The sequence below is a fragment of the Cavia porcellus genome, unplaced genomic scaffold, assembly GCF_034190915.1.
Source record: "Cavia porcellus strain 051 isolate PalLab524CR breed Dunkin Hartley unplaced genomic scaffold, mCavPor4.1 scaffold_1, whole genome shotgun sequence".
NCBI classification, from domain to species: Eukaryota; Metazoa; Chordata; class Mammalia; order Rodentia; family Caviidae; genus Cavia; species Cavia porcellus.
The window spans coordinates 59107057-59128283 of NW_026947484.1; the positions used below are offsets into that span (position 1 = coordinate 59107057).

At 44.6% G+C, this 21227-nt stretch overlaps 1 protein-coding gene and 1 pseudogene across 7 annotated transcripts in view; one reads left to right on the plus strand and one right to left on the minus strand.

Annotated features, from left to right (window-relative positions):
• Positions 1-21227, minus strand: part of Myo5a (myosin VA) — a 155233-nt gene that overhangs the window by 98144 nt on the left and 35862 nt on the right. For all 7 annotated transcript variants that reach the window (XR_010047556.1, XR_010047555.1, XM_013154616.3 and 4 more), the window contains exon 2: positions 4641-4751. Coding sequence is in view for 5 of the 7 variants with exons in the window: in XM_013154616.3 (XP_013010070.1) it covers positions 4641-4751 (111 nt within the window). In the remaining 2 variants the exon portion in view is untranslated. The remainder of the gene's footprint in view (positions 1-4640; positions 4752-21227) is intronic.
• On the plus strand, positions 265-3529 carry LOC106028075 (26S proteasome regulatory subunit 10B-like; annotated as a pseudogene).

Consider the following 21227-nt stretch of genomic DNA (forward strand, 5'->3'; position numbering starts at 1 on the left):
TATGAACTCATGATATGCATGTCTATACATTAATATTTGTTCTTATATTCCTTATCTGTCTGCCAAGAGCTCTAGAAATGGTGCTGTCCCAACAGCAATGAACATAGCTGGTGGCCAGATCTGGTTGCTAATACCATCTTCCAACAAAAAGTACCAGTGCTACGCGAGAAAACACAAGTCTTCAATATCTCGGATTTTTTTTTTTTTTTAGTATGGGATCTTATCTTGCAGTACAAGAAAGTGCCTTAAAAAAAAGGATGAGGGATGAGGAAATGTCGAGAAGGTAAAGGAACCAATCTAAGACAGCTGTGAATGGCCAAGGCAGGAGCAATCTGAGAGAATGAATGGAAATCATGAGCAATGAAATAAATATTCTTGATCCCACAATGCTACACAGTGATTGAATCGATAAATAACTGGGCAAGAAAACACTTCCCCACAGAATTCCAACCAACAGATGCAGAAGGAAGGAGGGACATGGAGACGTAGCACTCCAAGCCCACAGAACTACCTGTCACCAGGAAGACCCAGGAACGGCATTACCATGAAAGATTAGTGGGCAAAGTCTCCCAGTGTCTCCCAGGAAACAGCAACAGTTCTTAAGGACACGGAAAAACAGGAGCTCCACAAGGGAAAACACGGCAGACATCACCCTCCAAGTGACCCTGGCTACCAAGGCACTGTGGGGCACCTCTAATGGGGCGCACTGAGGTCACATCACCCCCACGACGAGCCTCCCCAAGTGTGGCCACCTTCACCTAATCCTGAGGGAGCTGCACAACAGGACACCCTACAGTTCTCATGACAAGGACTCTTCAAAATCTCTAAGATTAGGAAAGACAGAAGATGCCATCAACTGGGGGTGACTGACACAGCATGGAACCTAGGGTTCAAAGCAGAAATGAGTTATTAGAAAAGCTGGTGGGACCCAAATAGGATCAGCAGTGCAGTCTTGGTTTCATGCCAGTATTACCATCCTAGCATTGATGATTACACTGGCAGCGCGTGTGGGTACAGGGAGAGGAAGCATGTGCTGCTGTGCAAGATGCCATGAGAAAACAGCCCAGGTTCCCACTGCTGATGTGACACAGCGCAGATGACTGGGAGGTAACGGGGAAGTGTACTCAGTGTGACATCCAAGGCCGTGCTGTGTGGCCCAGTTCTTCCCTGCCCTCTTCCCAACTTGCCTCAGTGCCTCTACTTTGCATTCCTGAAATCCACCCTCCCCTTACCCTCCCAGAGTCGTCTCCGAAACACATGTCCAGCGCCACTGCTCTTAGGGACACTAACCCAGCAACGCTCCAGGGCTTAGTGGGAACCTAGCTCTCTGATCTGCTTCCCTCAACTTGGTTCTTGCCTCTCCTCTCACAGCCTGTATGGTCCCCACACACTTTCTTCGGAGCTCTGAATGCAAGCACGCAGCACAGAGCTGAGCAGCGCTGCTCGGCCTCACCCTTCTCAGCATCCCCCTCAGCATGCAGCCTCCCCAGCCTCTCCCCACTCAACCCCCGCTCCACCCCGTGTCTACCGTGCGTTTCGATTGGACCGTGGACCAGACTACTCAGGTGTTTATCTCTCACTTCACTTTTGCCGCTCTTAGCATGGTGCCCTGTGGCAAGTTCCTTAACATGTGTGCGCTGAACCAAGGGCCTTCCACCCTTCAGCCCCATTGACTTCTCGCATGCTCTTCTCCAGCTGCACAGTTTGCTCCAGCCTACACGGACCTGGCTGCCCCTTTCCCTTTCTCTGCGCCCCCACCTAGCTTTTAAGGCACTGCGGTTGTGTGTCCCTGTAGTCCCGGCTACGCAGGAAAAGGACAGCATGAGCCCAGGTTTTAGGCAACACAGCAAGAGCCTGTCTTCAAAAGAAACCCATTCAAAGTTGATCCAGTTTCCAAGACAGTCAAAACCCTCCCTGATAAAGCAGCCTATGATGTGAATTTCTTCTCTGGAATTGAAAGCCCTTAAGGGCCTCACAGTACAGCACAGTGGCTCCTAGCGCAGGTCACAAAGGCGCATTTCCTGGTCAAACCATGCTCCACTCCTGTATACCTGTATAACAGGCCAACTCCCTCGGTGAGCCTGCTTCCTCTTCTCTTACAATGGGAAGAATCACAGAATGGGAGGAAACTGTGAAGACACAGTTTCTACACAGAGCAGTTAAAACCACACCTGCCTCTCAGCCCTCGACACCCGTTGGCTGCTCGGTGAGAACTACCATACACTTACCTTCAGACATTTTCAGACCTGTGGTAACTGCTCCACCTTCTCTCTCCTGATTATTTAACTTTTCATGTATTTATATCAGTTCCAGTGGCTAGACAAATTCTTTAAAGAAAAGTAACATCACAGAGGTTTCTACAAAAGTGTGATATTCTCTGTCAAGCAGTGATATAAAAAGGCACAACTATTCTCACCATAGTGGACCCTAGAGAGAAGATGCTTCAAGGCTACCATTTCAGCTGGAACACAAGGAAATCTATGGACAGCTGATGGAATTAAGGGAACAATTAAAAGAATTTACCAAGCAGTATGAAAAGTCTGAAAATGATCTGAAGGCCCTACAAAGTGTTGGACAGACTGTAGGCGAAGTGTTTAAACAATTAACTAAAGACAAATTCATTGTTAAAGTTACGAATGGACCAAGATATGTTGTGGCATCATCAACAGCTTGATGTAAGTAATCTTAATCCAAGAACAAGCGTTGCTTTGGCTGTGACTACGCTATCAAGAGATATTTGCCAAGAAACGCAGATACACTGGTTTACAACATGTCTCATGAGGACCCTGGGAATGTTTCTTATTCTAAGATCAGAGGGCTTTTAGAACAGACTCGAGAATTAAGAGAAGTAATAGAATAACCTCTCACAAACTCAGAATTATTCCAGTGTGTAGGAATAACACCTCCAAAAGGTTGTTATACGGACCACCAAGCACAGGAAAAACATTCTAGGCACGAGCTGTTGCTAGCCAGCTGGACTGTAATTTCTTAAAGGCTGTGTCTAGCTCTATTGTAATCAAGGACATTGGTGAAAGGGCTCGTCTAATCAGAGAAATGCTTAATTATGCAGGGAACATCAGCCATGCGTGATTTTCATGATGAAACAGGTGCTAGTGGGGGGTCACTGGTTTTTTGAAGTGTTCAACTGACAGAGATCCAGAAAGCTTTTACTGACTCGGATGGACAGATTTGTTACTCTGCAGAGTTAAAACGATCATGGCTACAAACAGACCAGATACACTGGATCCTGCATTGCTTTATCCAGAAAGATTAGCTAGGAAAATATATATTGATATACCAAGTGACTAGGCAAAACTAGATATATGGCAAATCCATGCAGGTTCTATTACAAGTCATGGTGGAGTGGGTTGTGAAGCTTTCAGACGGCTCTCATGGAACAGCCTGGTACATGTATGCCTGCAGTTTGTGCTCATCATGATTTTGTGGTTCAAGAAGACTTCATGAAAGTCTTTTCTAAGTGGCTGATTCTAAGACACCAGAGTCAAAATTGGACTGTAAACCTATGTGATTTACTGTCAGGTTTTTACAGCTCCTGACAGACACTGACTTAATGTAAAAATAAAGTTAAGAAAAATAATATGTGCATTGGCAATGATCTCATCAAAAGTACATAAATAAAATGTGAGTAACACAAAAATTAGTATGTAATTCAGTAGTTCAACTTTTAAAATGGGTACAGAAAAATATGCAGTGTGGCATGTTTTGCAGCAGAAGTTACAAAAGTATTAAAGCCTTTCATGTATTTGCAGTATGAGCGCTTTGTAAAACACTGAAAATGTTCACTACACTGAGGTGGCAGTATAGGAGCATTTCTTACAACTTATTTTATATCATTTGTTCCCCATTCTGAAAAGGCTGAGTTCTAAATGAGGCTCAGCAGACATGTGCTGCCTCATGGGAGGGCAGGGTGCGGGCACAACAGGCCCTAAGCTCCCCTGGCAGCTGGGATGCGCTTCGTAAATAACAGCTTCACAGAAAACACTTCTCAAATAATCAGCTTGCCAGTAAATATCAAATCTTAATTAGACAGGCACCTTACACAATGCTTAGTTAAGATAAAATAATTGTAACCTTAGTCTAAATATAACATATAAACAGGTATATCTTCAGGAGGATTAGATGTGATTATAAGCCTTATCAATAATCATTATAAATCCATAGGCCTAAATAACTGAGTCTTTAAAAATATTTATTTTAGCTGGGGATTTAGCTAAGTGGCATAAACACCTGCCTGGCAAGCATGAAGTCATGAGTTTGATCCCTGGTACAAAAAAAAACTATTTTACTTCTTTTTTTGTTTTTCTAGACTAGGATCTTGGCTGGCCTTGAACTTCTTATTTAGCCGAGAATGGTCTCAAACTCACAGCAATCCTCCTGCCTCAGACTACTGAGCATGGGAATACAGGGACGGAGGTGCCACATAATGATTTTTGAAGTATCTGTTATTTTCACTCATCTATGTCACTGAGAACTCTATTGGGAAAGAAAACTGAGTTTGTCATGCTCATCACCTTAGTAAGTAAAAGATTAGCTTGACTTTTACCTTCTGCTGGGGTAAGGCAGTCACAGTAAACCCGCACCTTTAACTTGGACTCTGTGCATTGAAGTGCAGCTCTTACCTTCCCTTCCTCCAGGCGCAGCAGGAGGGTTTTATCTCCAGGCTTGTAATCACGCAGCAGCTCTGCTGATCGCCACACCTCCTCGGGATCAGGAATCCAAACCCTGGCAAACTACCAGAAAAAAAAGTTAAACTAGGAAATCAATTATTTTGCAGTGATACATAAAACTTACCATACCTTTAATTATAACTAAGCAATTTATGAAAAAAGGAACCTCAGCCAGCATGAAATTCACTTTTTAAATTATATTATAATTAAATTATATTATAATTAAATAAATATAATTATATTATATTTAAGTTATTATATTATATTTAAGTTATATTATATTTAAATTAAATTATATTTAAGTTATAAAAAATGTGTCAGTACCAGTAGCATCATTTCCAAGTTTTATAGAATGTTCTGGAAAAAACAGCTAACATCAAAACTTGGCTGCTTGCTATGGTGAACGTCTGAGATGGCCTCTGAGGAGAATTCACCTGTGCCGCCCACTTCTGCAGGCCCGTACAGTCCGCCGGCTGCAGCTGCTGGCCCACTCTGTGACAGGGCTTCTCACACAGCCCTGCTGTGTGAGTCTCACTGTGCTCCGCAAGGTCTCGGCCTACCGGCTGCCCTCAGAAGCACTGGCTCACAGCTAAGTATGCCTTAATACTGAGCATCTGCAATTCTCTTTTGAGGAGTTCTGTTACTAACTGTAAAGTGAGAAAAATTTTAAAAAGCATTCTTGTGTAGATTCTACTTAGTATTTTATAAAAATAGAGGGAAAGAGCAAGAACGATATGTTGGCCAGCAACACGCTTGGCTCAATACCATGAAAATGGTGTCTCAATTTCCTAGACCAGCAAATCGTTAGCCTCAACTAGATGGATGCTCTTTAGATTTAAGCCAGATGATTCCCTGATGAATTCTGAGAAAAAACAAGCTATACTAATACGCACATGTCCTTCAAACACCACACTGAAGAAGCATTTTACATGACCTCCTATGCTCTCCAGGAACGAATCACCTTCCAACGCCCTCATGCCCAGTTTCACAAACAGATCACATGTGAAAACAGGACATGCGAGGTTCAACCGGCAAAAGGAGACATGGGCAGACTAAACCTGACTCCACTTATACACGGCCTTCACATTTTATGTAAATCCACTTCTAGATTTCACTTTTAATGGTGATCAGGGTGCTAATTTACCTGTAATTTCAAGCCCAAGGGACATTTTGGCTTAAGAGTATTACATGCAGGGTTACTTCAGATGAATTATGACATAATAGATATTCTAAGTACTAGAAACAAAGAAACTCTGAAAGCCTGTAACAAACCATTCCCAGGGGCTGAGGATTTAGCTCACAGCATAAGCAACTGCCTTGCAAGCATGCAGTCCTGAATTCAATCCCTGGTAGCGATAAAAAAAAAAAAAAAAAAAAAAAATCCCAAATTAAAGAAACTCACATGAATGAAAGCAGAAGGATCAGAGACTCTAGACAATTTAAATTAAGTTTCTGCCCCAGGAAAACCATTTCAGCAGCCCACTGTGTAGGATATTATGTTAGCTCCATCCAAAGCCCTCCCACCTGGAGAGGCTGTGGTATACTGCATGAGCTTCCAGACTACCAGATTTCAGGGCTGATGCATTTTCTTGGTGTAAACACTGGGGGTCTACATATGGTTATCAACCTTTAAGCTGGCCACATGAGAGCACCAACTCAGGAAGGGTTAAGAACACTTCCAAATAAGTAAAAGCAGGCTAAAGTCCGTTATTCTCCAGAGAAGAGACATCTATGCAGCATCAGCAGTCTAAGCTCACACCATTAATAAAGGACGTTTAACATGAAATCAGCAGGTGAAACAGTCATTCCTGGAACCAGGACGGCAGTCCTAGAAGGACCCTCACACACTCCTTTCCTCCAGCCTACAGCTAAGCCACAGCTGCCCCTGGTGTCTGAGCTACCTGGGCACAGACTCAGGCTGCAGTGCCCCTCTGCCAGCTCCCTCTGCCTGCAGGGAGTTCCTCCCCACTTCTCAGACGACTGGGCTCAAAGGCTACAGAGAGAGCTTTGCTCTGATCCTCCTAATTCCGGTCGCACCCAGCCTCCAAGACTGTCACTCTCTACCTTATTTTCTTCAGAGCTCTTGCTGTTACACTACTGTTTGTTGACTTTATCACTTCTTCTCCCTGCATAGAACACAAGCTCTGGGTCTGTGGTACTCAACTCTACATCCAGGACTCTGAACTGCACCAGGCACCCAACTGGTCAGTACTCACTGAAGGAAAGGCAGCTCCTTAGGTTTTATGTGAGTAGGATGGTGAAACCTCAATCACCCTATACTTCTCACTCAAGTGCTTTAAACTTCTCATTATCACAGGATCACAAAACTTCTGATCTGAACAGTCTGCAGAGGAAAGAATACCGAAGTGTGCATGGTCTGGGTTCTACTGAGTCCAGCACACGGCCATGGCCTTTACTTCCTGCAGTAATAACCAGGGATGGCAGTAACACACTTCTAGTAGTCAGTCTCAGGGTTATACACACAGAGACCTGGTGAAAAGCACAAAATACACAGAATGGGGGCAGGTTGCCACTGTTTTTTTCCAGTGTTTTTTTTTCCCATCTCATTTATCAAATGTTATCAAAATTTGTTCTGTAGCTCTTTTGCCAGGTAGGTAATCCATAAACCGAGTATTATTTGTATATATTAAAATCTTACTATTTTAATAAACATTTCTATCAACTACTTCCACTCCACAAAGCCACCAGTACTTTATAATTTAGAAAAGACATATGTAATATTCAGAATCATAAGATGGCTGGGAATGGGTATGCCTATAATCACAGCTCACTCTCAGGAAGCTGAGGCCGGAGGTTTTCTGTAAGCCCTGGGCTACACAGTGAGTTCAAGGCCAGCCTGAACTATAAATGAGATCCTATCTCCAAAAGCAAAAAACAAACAAACAAAAATAAAAAAACCCTTAATCATAAATGACCTATTCTTTTGTCCAATGAAAACACAATAAAGAAAAACATGCGTGTGTAAGCTTATAGAAGAATGAGTCTTTTCACTGCAGTCAGAAGAGATCTTCACCCTGAGAGAAGTGCTTTCCTCCGCTTGCTAACAGGAACCTCCAGCCACCCACAAGTCTTTCTTTGTGAGCAGTGCTTTGCAGAAGGCTAGGTTTCTTTTTTTTTTTTTTTTTTTTTTTTTTTTTGGTCTTTTTCATTTTTATCGGTACTGGGGATCGAACTCAGGACAGCCTGCTTGCAAGGCAGGTGCTTATGCCACTGAGCTAAATCCCCAGCCCCAGGGCTAGGTTTCTAAGAGCAAGGTGTTAGCACCATCAGGGCAGGCGCAGGGAGATTAAGGCCCTTACGTGCCCAAACACCAACACTACCCAGAAAACCAGCTTTTCATCGTAAGACTATCTTTTGGGAACATATCCAAGAGAATACGTCAGAAACCAACCTACTGTGGCTCTTGCCCACTGTGAACCATGGGATGAGTGAGGACTCCCCCAGTGTGGGGATGAACTTCCCCTGCCCCTTCCCACTGCTCTGTGACCTCGCATCCCGCCCCTGCCCCAGGACCTGGGGACTGACTTGCACGGCTGCACTGCACCTGTTCAGGCACACGTGGTGCAGGGACTCGGAAAAAAACAGGAAGATAGGGCCTCTGGAGCACAAGGGAACCACAAGGGGGTCACAGTGTGCTGCGGGCCAGCAGGTGGGGTCAGGGGCACGCTGGACCCTGACCCAGGTCTGCGGGGGTCCTCCTGCAGACTCACAAGCACTAGGAAAATGCAGCCTGGCCACACCAAGCAGGCTAGCAGAGCCCTGGAGTGACAAGGGAAGAGCCCTGTCCTGATTTAGTGAAGGGCTGGGTTTGCTTTCCTTCTCCCTCCCTTTTTTCTCTTCTTTTTTCTTTTTTTTTTTTGTAGTTCTGGACATTGAACCCAGGGCTTCATGCATGCTAGGCAAGGCTCGAGTGCTAAGCTACACTTCCAGTCTTTTTTATTTGTTTTGATATGGAGTCTTGCTAAATTGCCTAGGCAGGACTCAAACTTGTAACCTTCCTGCCTCAGCCTCTGCGAGTGCAGGATCCCAGGTGTGTGCCACTGCCTGGCGAGGGCCAGACTTTCTTACAGTGCTCCTCTTCCTACTTACACTACCGTATTTTGCCCTCTCTTAATTTTGTAAAAGTTCCCCACACAGCTCACTCAGTCCCATCCCTTCTTCTGGTTACTTGGTGGGTTGATGTACTCTCCTCCAGAGCCATCTCCGGAGTCCTCCAAGGTTGGCCAACCCCCTTACCACAGCTGATGGGTGGCAGCACCTATACGCTGATTTTATTTATTTAACAGCAAGACAGGGCTAAGGAAGGGGAAAGATGAGGAAACTGAGATGAGATACAACACAGGCAATCCCCTGAGACCACATCCAGGATGGAGGCCGCCATGGGGTGGAGGGGGCCCGGGAGAATCAGAGAGAATGGCTGGAGCAGCAGCAGAGTAAACAGTGCTGCAGGGATGGGCGGGAGAGGAGAACCAGCAGCGTGGGGACGCAGCTCATACCATGACTAAGAGCCAAAAAATGGAGATGAAGGAAGTGAGAAAATTTATATACACAACATGTAAACACATGAAAGACTGGTGACAATTCAAAGGAATTGAATTGAACATGAGAGCAAAGGACACAATGGAAATGAGCTAAACTCTGTAACGGGCAAAATCTGAGAAAAGAATGTTAACGCAGATTTAAGTTGCATAATAGCTTGTAAGGAAAATAAAGCCACACACGGTTCATGACGCCTGCCTGACCGCAAGGAGATGCCTCCGCGAGCCTAGGGAGAACCAGTCATCCTTCCTTATGTACTTGATACAGCGACAACCCTGAACAGGCCCTGGCCTTGGGCAATCGCAATCGCTCTATTAACTTGCATTTTGTCAGTCAAGAAGCCTGAGGTGTGGGCACAGCTGCAGGTCCTCGTGCTCGCCCCACCCCATGGAGCTTCCTCCACCCACCGGCTGCCTTCCACACAGCGCGTGCGCACACCCTCCAAGCTTCCCTATTCAATCGTGAGCAGCTTAGAGGCACAATTCTGCCTTGATTCATGTTTCATACCCCACCGTGAGCGTCCGCAAAAGTGAGTACTCCGAGGGCCATTTCAAGCAAACCTATTATAAAACCACAGCGTCCCCTTTGGCTAGGGACTGAATCCAGAGAAAGCCTGGACCACTTCCGTGATCAGCTGACATGACCAGCAACACCCAGGTGGTTGTAAATCAGGGGTAGCCCCGGTGGCGTGTTTTTGGAATAAAATATTCAGGAACTAATGCTCAGAAAGCACATAGTGGGCTTTCCAAGGTGAATGAAAAGCCAAAAAATATTAAACTAGGAAACTCAGAAATTTGTCACTCTTAGCAATTATATATTTCATTTTTAAATATTTTGAATTATAACTTACACATATAAATTTGCCAAATGGAAAAATGCCACAATGAACTCCCATATTCCTACCACTTAGGTTCACAAATAAAACACAACCAAAACTACTGAACCCCCGAGACAAAATGTTTTCTTAAGCACTTCATGGCCCAGGTTCTCCCCACTCCACTCTCCAGGACTGCGGACCCCAGTTACATTCTGCATCTGTGCTGAAGAGCCTGCTCCTCCAAGCACCGCTCCCCGCTTCCCATCACAGGCACCCAGCCTCCAAGTCCCCACTGCCTCGGACCATCTTCTGACAGTGAACCCGCCCCTGCGTGAGTTGCTGTCTGTCTCCAGAGACAGCTCCTTAAGAAGGACTCTATGGGTTTTTTTTTTTTTTTTTAATCGGTACCAGGGATTGAACTCACGACCACGCGCTTGCAAGGCAGGTGCTTATGCCGCTGAGCTAAATCTCCAGCCCCAGAACTCTTATGTTTTTACCTTAATCTCTTCATCACTTAACACTGCCCTTAATAATATGTCAGTAAATTTTTATCATGCAAATTACTCTTGACCACACTGTGCTCCAAAAGGGTAAACTAAAAGAATTATTAGTCTTAGCTGGGAGAACCAGTGCCCACCTGTAATCCCAGCACTCTGGGAAGCTGAGGTAGCTGGATCACAGGTTCAAGCCCAGGCTGGGCAACCCAAGAGACTTAGCAAGACCGTCTCAATAGAAAAACAATATTTAAGAGTGGGGGAGCTGGAGATGTAGTTCAGTACACACACACACACACACACACACACACACACACAATTATTAGTCCAAAAAAATCTGCTGCGAGCCTCTGTAACTTCCAGAAATAGAGAAAGAGGCATGAAGCACTGGACTGTTGGATTACACAGGAAATGCTGGTGTGACTAAAGGGAAAGACAGCCAGGCTTGCAGGATACAGAGAAGCCATGAAGTATCCTTTTCTCTGCCACTTTCTAACTCCAGTGGTTAGAATGGAAACTCTCCCTCACCTCCAGAGGGACTCAGCCCTAGGCTACCTCTATGGCCAAATGCTTACCTCACTCAGGAGGGTAAGAAATGTCTCTACCCTCTCACCTCACCTGCCTCCTCCTGGGACAGCAAAGGGAATGCACATGAGAAAGGAAAGCCAGGGGCTCCAAAGCAGGGTCAGAGGGCACACACCAACGAGGAAACACACAGTGGACTCAATGAGGTGAGACACCACAGAAAAAACATCCTGTGCCCCTGCCACAGCTTTACAGAAATGCTGATGAGCTAAACAGCAGCAGCCAGCTCTGATAGGATTTGTCACAGGCTGTAAGGACAGAGAGCTAACATTTCTTGGGTACCTGCTATACACAGAAGAAGGTTAGGGGATGATGGCATGAAGCCACCTAAGATACTAAGGACTATGTTTTGATACGTGGACGGTTCCAGTTCATACAATTCTCTAACAAAATGACAGGCTGATTGGAGGTCTGGGTTTTTTATTTTTTTGGGCAAACCTTGAAATTACCTTGCATGCACTGTGAAATGTACATGGCTAAAAGTGAATCAAGCTCAATTCACCTTCCACAGGCATTAAAATTACCTGAAACTTATGAAAAAACAAGAACTTGTAAATTAATGGCCATTTTATCATATTGAGGGAGCAAACACTAGATAATTTTATTTCTCTAGAATCTTAATGTGAGATGAGAGAGCTGTGCAGTGAGTATTTTTAGACACTGAAGTTCTGTAAGGGTTATTTTGGGAACTAGGTCTCACTGTATAGGAACAGCTTTAATGTGTACATCATGAAAAATTTCTATTTTCATCTCGCTAGTGGTGTTTGAGGATAAAAACTAAAAACTATAAACACGAAAATAAAACAGAATCACCAACAAAGAAAGGAATCATACTGATCAGCATCAGAAGGCAAGTCCAAATATAATTCTTAGTATTTTTATTGTTATTATTAAAGAAATCACTTGTTCAACAAGAAGTCTGAGACAGGTTACAAGCTAAATAAATCGCTCCGAGTCACTTGGCTAACAAAAGACACAAACAGGTTCAAACCCAAGGGGAGCTCTGATTTCAGAATGCTTAGAGCTTAGTGTGGTGTGCGCTGCAACCCAGCCCTCTGGAAGCCTGGGGAGAAGGGCTGCGAATTCCAGGCCCAACTGGCAATTCAGCAAGACTGTGTCTCAAAATAAAAGTGAAAAAATTTTTAAACAAAAAAATTTTAAAAAGGACTGGGGATGTGACTCAGTGTGAAGGACCTGGCTCAATCTCAAGTACCAAACAATCAAAAAAAACAAAACAAAAAAAAAAAAAAAAAACCCCAACAACTTAGAATATATAAGGAAGAATAAAACAAATGCAGCCTCAATGATTAACCAAGGTTCCTCAGGTACACAAAACAACTCACACGTTACTGTAATTTTTAAAGTGGTCCCAATTTAGGAAAAGGCCAACATAGAGGTTGTGCTACATACGGACAGGCCTTGATACACAGACTATCTACCTTCTGATAAGTGACTTAGAGACAAAGAAGTCAGCCTTAACACAGCTGGGTGTGGTGCAATCCCAGCACCTGAGAGGCTGAAGCCAGAGGGGAGCTGTCAGTTGGAGGCCAGTTTGGGGTACAAAGTGAGTTCAAGGCCAGCCTGAACTACATAGTGATATTCTGTCTTGAAAAGACAAAAGAAAAGAAAAATGAGACAAGGCAGACAGGCAGGCTGCAGTGTGAAGCTCCCTTCCATTCATACCTGCCCCTCCCGTCTGGCTCCCAGCTTTGGGGACAGACCCAGACTGAAACAACATCCTGCAGCTAACCTGGAAAATACTGCAGGTCTTTCCTGACTGCCCCCCAACTTCTCCACAGTCTCTAACTCTCCTGGCCTTCCCCTCAGCCCTCCCACCCCACGTGTGCTCCCACATGTGTCCCCAAACCTGGCCAATCCCCTGCCTCTGTGCCTGTAAAGGCCCACTTTCAGCACCATGTGACCACCGCGCTGTACCCCAGTGGGCTGTGTGTCTGATACCCCCTTCCAGTCCCTAGCCTGTGCCACCTGAATAATGCTGCCTGACTCTTCCTAGGCGAGGCCATGGATTCAGCCTGCAGCTTTCCTGTGCCTCTTCTACGATGAAGGCAGCACTGACGCTACCACACAGCGATCATGAGGATGAACGCACTCAATACAAGCAATGAACTCCGAACAGCACCTGGTCATGGAAGCCAGCTGTTAAGTATGCTGGCCTCCCCAATACTAATACTGTTCTGGTTAGCCAGTGCTCTTACTATTTTCACATTTAAAGTACAAAAATTCCCCATATTTCAATTGCTTGCCCAAACTTTTCTCCAGACTCAACTCCAGAGCTCCAGACCCATACAACACTTAAGATCTCCATTTAGAGATCTCACAGGCATCCTACACTTAACAGGTCCAAACAGAACTCTTCCCGCATCTCTGCTACATGCCTTTGCTGCCAGGTTCCTGTGGAAAAACCTGATGACGTCTCACCCTACCTACAACCTCGCTAGACAGCACCCACATGGCGCCCTAGACTGAGCCTGCCTTCAAGCCCTGGAGAGCGAGCCAAGGCTCGTGACAGTCCCCACCGCCCACTGCTGAGCCCCTCACCACCCCATCCAGGGCCACCTGCACTGACTTCCTCCAACTGCTCAAAAACCTGGGCCGCCTCACACTGCAAGACTTCCAGACCTTCTCTTGCCCTGGAACCCGAGTCCCCTTTAGTTCTGTTTTCTGCTCAACCTTCACCTCTCAAGCCTGACGTCTACTAGTGGTAAAGGCCTTCCTTGGCCTCCACCTAAAATTAACCCCCGTTTCACCTTCTCATGTGAAAGCCCAATACCTTTTCCCTTCTATAAAAACCAAGATGTACAGATTTTGCTCACAACTCCTGTACAGGGCTCAACATCGCATCTGACCTATAATAGTGCCCAGTAATTAACTATGGAATAAGGCATAGCCTGCTAAGGACCAGGCTTCCCTGACGTGACACCCAACCTGTGTATGAGAGCAGCTCACTATGGCACACACTGCCCTTGGCCTCGTCCCTGTTTATGTCTCCAAGGATTTGTTCTGTTCTTTCAACTCTTGCTTAAAAATAACTGCTGGAGGGGCCAGGAGTTTTAGCTCAGTGGCATAAGTTCCTGCTTGGCAAGCCCGAGACGGTGAGCTCAATCCCTGGTACCAAAGAAAGAAAGAAAGAAAAAGAAAAGCAGAAAGAAAGAAGTAACTCCTGGACTTCTTAAATGAAGCAGAATTTAAAAATTACAAACCCAATTTAAAAACTCAGCTCAAGTGCTAGAGCCTTCCTTGGCCAGTCCAGGTAGGGTCTTCTGCTTATGGCTAACGAATTGTGTTTTTATTTCCACTTATACACTTGCCATGCACTACTATTACTATCTTTTCATGGCCCATCTCTCTACTTTAGTTATTCTTTTATTTTAAAGAGTAAAACAGAACAGTAAGATGAAATAAAACAATCATAGGACAGTAGGAATCCATGACCACTACTGTATCGCATACTGTTGTCCTCTACACAGTTGCCCAGACCAGCAGCCCTGGCCTGCAGAGTCAATCACACAGCATAAATGGCAGGTTGCTTCCCTAGGTCAGTTACTTCAGTTATTCTCATCTCAGCCTGGGTCGCATCTGGGCTTTAGTTATTAATCATTTATCAGAAGAGCAGCTAGTAAAGCTTTTTCCCATTCTGTTGTGCTGTTTGTTGTTGTTGATATTATTGCCTACAGTACTGCGGTTCTTTTCAGGAAGTTTTTGCCTGTACCTATAGCTTCAAGTAAAACCAAGATTTTTAAATACTATGAATTTATAGCATCTAAAATTGCTTTTATTTCTACCATTATAAAACTTGACACAGCTGTTTTCCCTGTACTCACTGTCCCCTAATTTTGTTAGTTACTTACGTTTCTGTTACAGTCATCTACCTGGGTATTCCAGTGTGTCGGTTTCGCTGACCTGCCCAACAGTCTTCACACTACCTGCCATGAATTTATACTATCTTCACTCTGGACCTGAGATGACTGCTTCCCACTGTGTAAAAAGCACTTCCTTCTATTCCTTTAATTGTAAGGGTACAATTATACAAATAGTAAAGGCTCAGTTACAGGATAGCAGGCTTATAGACATGTTATAGCAAGTTAAAAATAAAACAGTGGCCTCTGCCCATGCTCCTGCTGCCTGTCACATAAACACCCTGCTAAACTCAGTCAGCTTTGACTCTCCAAGTCCAACTGCTTTTCCTGTGATAATGCATTGGGTCAATTTGACTATTCTCAGGTTGTGTCTTCCTTAGTTAAAATAATAGATATTATTTCCAACTTGTTTCTAGAGCTCTGGTTGGGACACAGCAGCCCAGGACACCTTTAACTTTACTTGCTCCCAGGATGTAACTTAATTCATGTAACCAATCAGGTAATAACCTCCTATCAGCCTTGTACTTCCTGCTTGCAAACTGTATTTAAACTGAACTCAAAGCTGACCCACTGCTGGTGATTTGGACTCTGTTACATTCCCCAGCCAGCTGGCATAAAATCAATGAAGTTGGCTTTTAGATTCCTTGGTGCAAGGAGTCTTTCATTTGGTTTGATACTGTTTTTTCTGCAATATGATCACTTCTTGAAGCTTCAGAAGATGTCCTTGAGTTCTTATTTATATAGCAACTAACTCTGGGAGTTCTCTTCAGGTACAGCCCTTCTTGTCTTTCTAACTTCCACCAGATGAAGTGTCTAAATGTTTTCAAAGTGCACCACAACCTCTTGTTCATCCTAGCTTACTTCTAACCTCTCTGAATCTCAGTTTTCTTACAAAATAATTGACAGCACAGAACATACAAAGCTAGGACTGTGAGCTCTGTGGTCAGCCGGACCCAGTGGTTCCAGTATTCTCTCACCGTATGATCTTGAACAAATCTCCCAACTTCCTTTCTCGGGTTCTATCTGTGAAGCCAGTTAGGAGCACCTACCTCAGAGCTGCTCCACAAATGAAAAAGATAAACACCCCAGCATCAGGTCATCGCCTGCCTTGTGCCACCCTTGCTGTGCTTAGTCTGGGTTTGCCATGCACCCATCCCATGGGTTTATTATAAACTCACTGAGTCTTCTGCCTGCCAAGATCCAGCTGTGCCAGCCTCTGTTGTTCTTATAATACCACCATTCCTTATGATTAAAAGCCAGGTGGTGCCCTCTCCAGAACATATACCTCCTCTGCCCTTTTTTGTTCAGGCTAGCCTTGAACACACTACGTAGCCCAGGGTGGCCTAAAACTTGTAGCAATCTTCCTGCCTCATCCTCCTCAGCATCCTGGAAGTACAGGATATGCCAGCACACTCAGCCCTAGCCTTTCTTATGCTAGTTCCTTCAAATTCTTCAGGTCCCAGTTTAGATGTGTCCTTAAAAATGTCCTCCCTGTGGGGCTAGGGATTTAGCTCAGCGGCATAAGCGCCTGCCTTGCAAGCAGGCAGTCGTGAGTTCGATCCCCGGTACTGATAAAAAGGAAAAAGACAAAAAAAAATGTCCTCCCTGGCTAGAGACCATTTACCTCTTGGATTATCTCTATCTCCCTAGTCTGAAATTCTGAGAGGGAAGAGAGTACCCCAACTCCAGCACCTACAACAATATTTGATGAGGAGTAGGTTACTCGATATGTAAGTGTCGAATCAACGTGCTTAGCAAGTGTGTAGCTGACCAAGGAGATTAGGTCCAGGATACAAATAACTTGTTATGCCATGTTAGGCAGTTTGGCCTTTATACTGCAGAAGGCAGGGCATAGGGGATGGACCAGGTATCTCCCATGCCTTAGTCCTTGCAGCATCCTCTAATCGTGACCAAAGGTGTACCTTGCACAACTGCCTAAGAGGAGTTGCTCCTATCCCAGTCACTTATACGTTGCTCATGTTTTGCTATAGACAGGATTCATCTCACGCACACACCTCTGCTTCCAAAATGACCTTCATATTGGACAAGCGGCAGTGCACTGCAGGCAGCAGGAAGCAGCTTCACCTGCAGGCAGGGCCACAAGGACAGCTGAACTCACATGGGCCCCTCACAATGGAAGTCGGGGCGGGGGGGCCCGAAAGCAGCTATGAGTCATACATTTGTAAGAAAACTTGTCTCAAAAGAATTTTAACAAAAGTTTTAAAATGTTCAAGAAAAATTTCTGGGTGGCAAAATATAAACAAAGTTCAAATATAAATTGACCAAATATTTATTTGTAAAAAATTCCTACTGTATTAAAAACTCTCACAAATAAGAAACAAGACAAATGACTAGTAACAAACAGGCAATAAATAAATATGTAACTAACAAAAGCACCACTGAAAAATATTAAAGATAAATAACTTAGACAAATGCAAATTTTAAAAGGGTGGTGAACCTGACTAATGCACATTACATGCATGTACGGAACTAACACAATGAATCCTGTTAATATGCACAATTAATGTTTGTTAATTAAAACAACAAAAACATTTACACTGGGTTTGAGAAGATTTATAGAATTATTAATAACTTGTGTTGAGGAGAAAGTGGACAATCAGGCATAAACATTTACTATGAAAGAATCAGCTGGCATCCATCTAGGGTAAGGCATGAGCACATGATTGTGGGTATTAGGCATACTCCCCACATTTACTGTGTTATGAGAAGCAAAACACAAACAGTGCCATTCTGCATCAGTAGATAAGAATACGACTCAGCAAAAACACAGCTCATTCAGCATGATACTTGGAGACTCAAGCATAATGCAGAGGAAGTGGCCAGCTGGTTCTGACACTTTTGCAATCACAAGGGGGAGAGAGAGGGGCTGGGCTAGGTCTGCATGGAGGCACAGGCTGGGCGCACGTGGAGACAGATGAAAAGAGGGGGACAGCGTCTACACCACAGATGCCTTTTTTTTCTCCCAGGGCCAAGAAAAACCAACACAAAGAAAACATGCGTCCGACTCCCATGGGGGATACCCTATGCTGGGGCTGTTTTCTGTGAGGGGCTGGAGTTCTCTGCTGCTGCTAAAGAGAGAAGAGGATGTCCAGAGCTGGAGGAGGAACCAGCACAGGGAATTTCAGACCACCAGAGGTTTCCACAAGTGTCAGAAGCTAGAAACTATGAAGTTAATAAGAGAGACAGATGCCATGACTACTTGGTATAAATTCTAAGCATTTTTTCATATCACATCAAAAACTAGGATGAAATGCATAAGCACTGATTTTCTTTTCATGGTGTATCTCTCCCCACCCCCATCTTTTTTAAAATCAAAAGTGGACCCAGGTATGGTTCTAGCTACCCCGGAGATTGAGGCAAGAGAGTCCAGAAATTTGGGGCCAGCATAAGACCCTATCGCTTGAAAGAATGGAAGGGAGGGAGGAAAAAGAGAAAGGAAAAGTAGAGAGGGAAGAGGGGCGAGAGGGCAGGAAAAGGGAAGGGACAGGTAGGGGAGGAAGGAAGAAATAAGACTGTAGGAGACGGTGGAGGTATTTGAGAATTCTTAGTAATGCTGCTCGATTTTGCTATGGATCTAAAGTGTTTTAAAAACTAAAGCCTATGTGTAAAGTGAAACTTCCACTAGCACAGACGTAGAGTTCAGTGGATACCCGGGGCCCAGACTGTGACTCCAGCCCTCATGCCCTAGGACATCTCCTGATCTGCTAAGAGCACTTATGTCTGGGCATCTGTGACTACACAGGGCTCACTCGGGTGAAGGATGAGGAGGACAGAGATTAACACAGCAGGGAAAACAAGGTTAAGGCACCAGAGAAGACAAAATCTGTAGGGCCATCACTGTCTCCAGGAGCCTCGAGGCTCAGCCCTTCAGACCTCCGTGGCTGTAGGGCCTTTCTGCCTAGCAGCGTTTGCATCTCTCTTTTCTAGTTTATCTTTTCCACCTCCTCAGGTCTAACTCCAAAGCAGCTATCTGAAAGCTCAGCCAAGTACTACTACCTCCGGGCTGGGCTGGCCCAGCATGCACAAGGCCTCATCTTCAACCCTGCGCCAAAAAAACAAGCAAACAAGCAGCACACTGCTACCTTTGCCAGGCTGCCCGCTGAGCCAGGTACACTGCAGGCACTGCCAGCCTGTGAGCTGAGGTGGTGGGCTGGCCTTCCTGGTGCTGCCCGTTTGGCCTTTGCCTAGTCGGGTGGACAAGCGTTTCCCAGCAAGAGCCCTGGGTTGAGGAAGCAGTCACTCCTAGACGGGACCACGATATAACAAGCATTGCAAACCCAAGCATTATGCACTGATGGTGGCAAAGCCTTAGCAGAAGTTGCACAAATAGAGAACACTGGCAAACACAAGGTCCTGAGTTTGAGTCCTGGTACCAAAAAAAGAGTAGCAAACAAGAAGAACGACATCTGAGCAGGAACAGAGACTCGACAATAAGAGGTACATGTGCAACCAGACATCCAGACAGTCCTGAAGGCCCATTCTCAGAGTCACTACTCCTTCTCCATCCATCCCAATCCATAGCTGGGGTGGGGAAGCACTGAGAGAAGGTCTCGCTATACAGTTCAGTTGGCTGTGAACTCATGATGCAGCCCAAACTGGCTTGGAACTTGCAATTTAATCTCCTGCCTCAGCCTCCAAGTTCTGGGATTATAGGTGTGCCCCACCGTGCCCAGCAATCCCATCAATTAAAAAGCATCTGTCCCTCTTCCCAATATTCTAGGGGTGGAGGAATTTTACTTACTCAAATATCTGTTCTTTTGAAAACTGGAATGACGCTATGGCAAAAATTTGCCAGTTCATTCCTAAACTAGGGGAACTTTTTCCATAGCTATGGGTATATCTACATGCTTACATTAGCTCTAATTATGGTTTGTGAACCTCTACTGTTATATTGATTTAGAAAGACAGCCTGGTCTATACAGCTGATACCACACTACAGAAATGACTGGTTCTGACCAAAAGACTTGCTTCCACAGCTGGGGATGCAGCTTAGTTGTAGAGTCCATGCACAGGATGGGAGCCAGAGGCCCGGGGCTCAGCTTGCGGAGGAGCCAAAGACAAAGCCTCACTTCCCACAGCGTTAAGCCCTTCTCAGGCAGCTCCTACAGTGAGGCTCGGAGCCAGATCTCTGTGAGGACCAGGAAGGCCATTTCTTCCCCTCTTTGCAATGGTTCCCTAGTGGACACTGAGCTGCAGAGCTGGCACACAAGCAAGAGGACCAGGGAGAAGGTAACTGATCTTGCAAGCCTCTTTTAAGAAAGAGTAAAGTTATTAGGTCCATTTATTAAATTACTATACAACCATAAGTAGTCTATGAGAATTATAGTGAACTGAACATTTTACAGATGTGTTTTGTTTTACACATTACATTTTCCTGAAAAGCATTAGAATTCAAGCTGAGGATTTAGCTCAGTGGCATAAGCACCTGCCTGGCAAGCCTGAGGTTGTGAGTTTGAATCCCAGTACCAAAACAAAAAGAAAAACAAAACCCCCCCAAGAATTAGAATTCAAAGAATTAGAACATGAGATCCTGGCTAAGTGGGTATCTAAGGTGGGATACATGTACACACATAATTTATTCTCCCCTAAAAAATAAAAATATGAATCTGTTCGAGGGATGGGGAGGCAGGACAGACATTCAGAAGAGAAAACGTTTGATCTCATAGTTCTTTTTATTACCAGAGGAAGAACAGGAGGTAAAGTCAACACTGACTTTAACCCTGACTTCTGTTTCAGTCTTCCAAGGCTTTTGCAGACCTAAATATTGCCAAGTGATCATTATATGAGATAGCAAGGAATACAGAAGTACATGTTTATGATCATAAACAAAACAACATGACGAACAGATCAAAACACTACAGGTATTTCCTTATGCCCCTAAATATTTTCTGATTTCTTTTTAAACTGAACATACTGAGGTTTTTTTGTTTTGGGGGTTTTTTTGTACCAGGAATCAAACTCAGCATACTGTTCTTCTGAATCATCCAAAAAAAAAAAAAAGTAAATAAAAAAAGGCAGAGTTGCATAATGACAGACTTTCACTACAAATTCTCGTTTCTAGTTAATCTTCATTGATGCTGAAGCTTCTAGTAATTTAACACACAGCACAAGGGCCAAGCGTCTTGCTTAAGGCCAAGGATAGAGCCTCAGCACTGCAGGGATAAAACCAAGCAGAGAAGAAAGA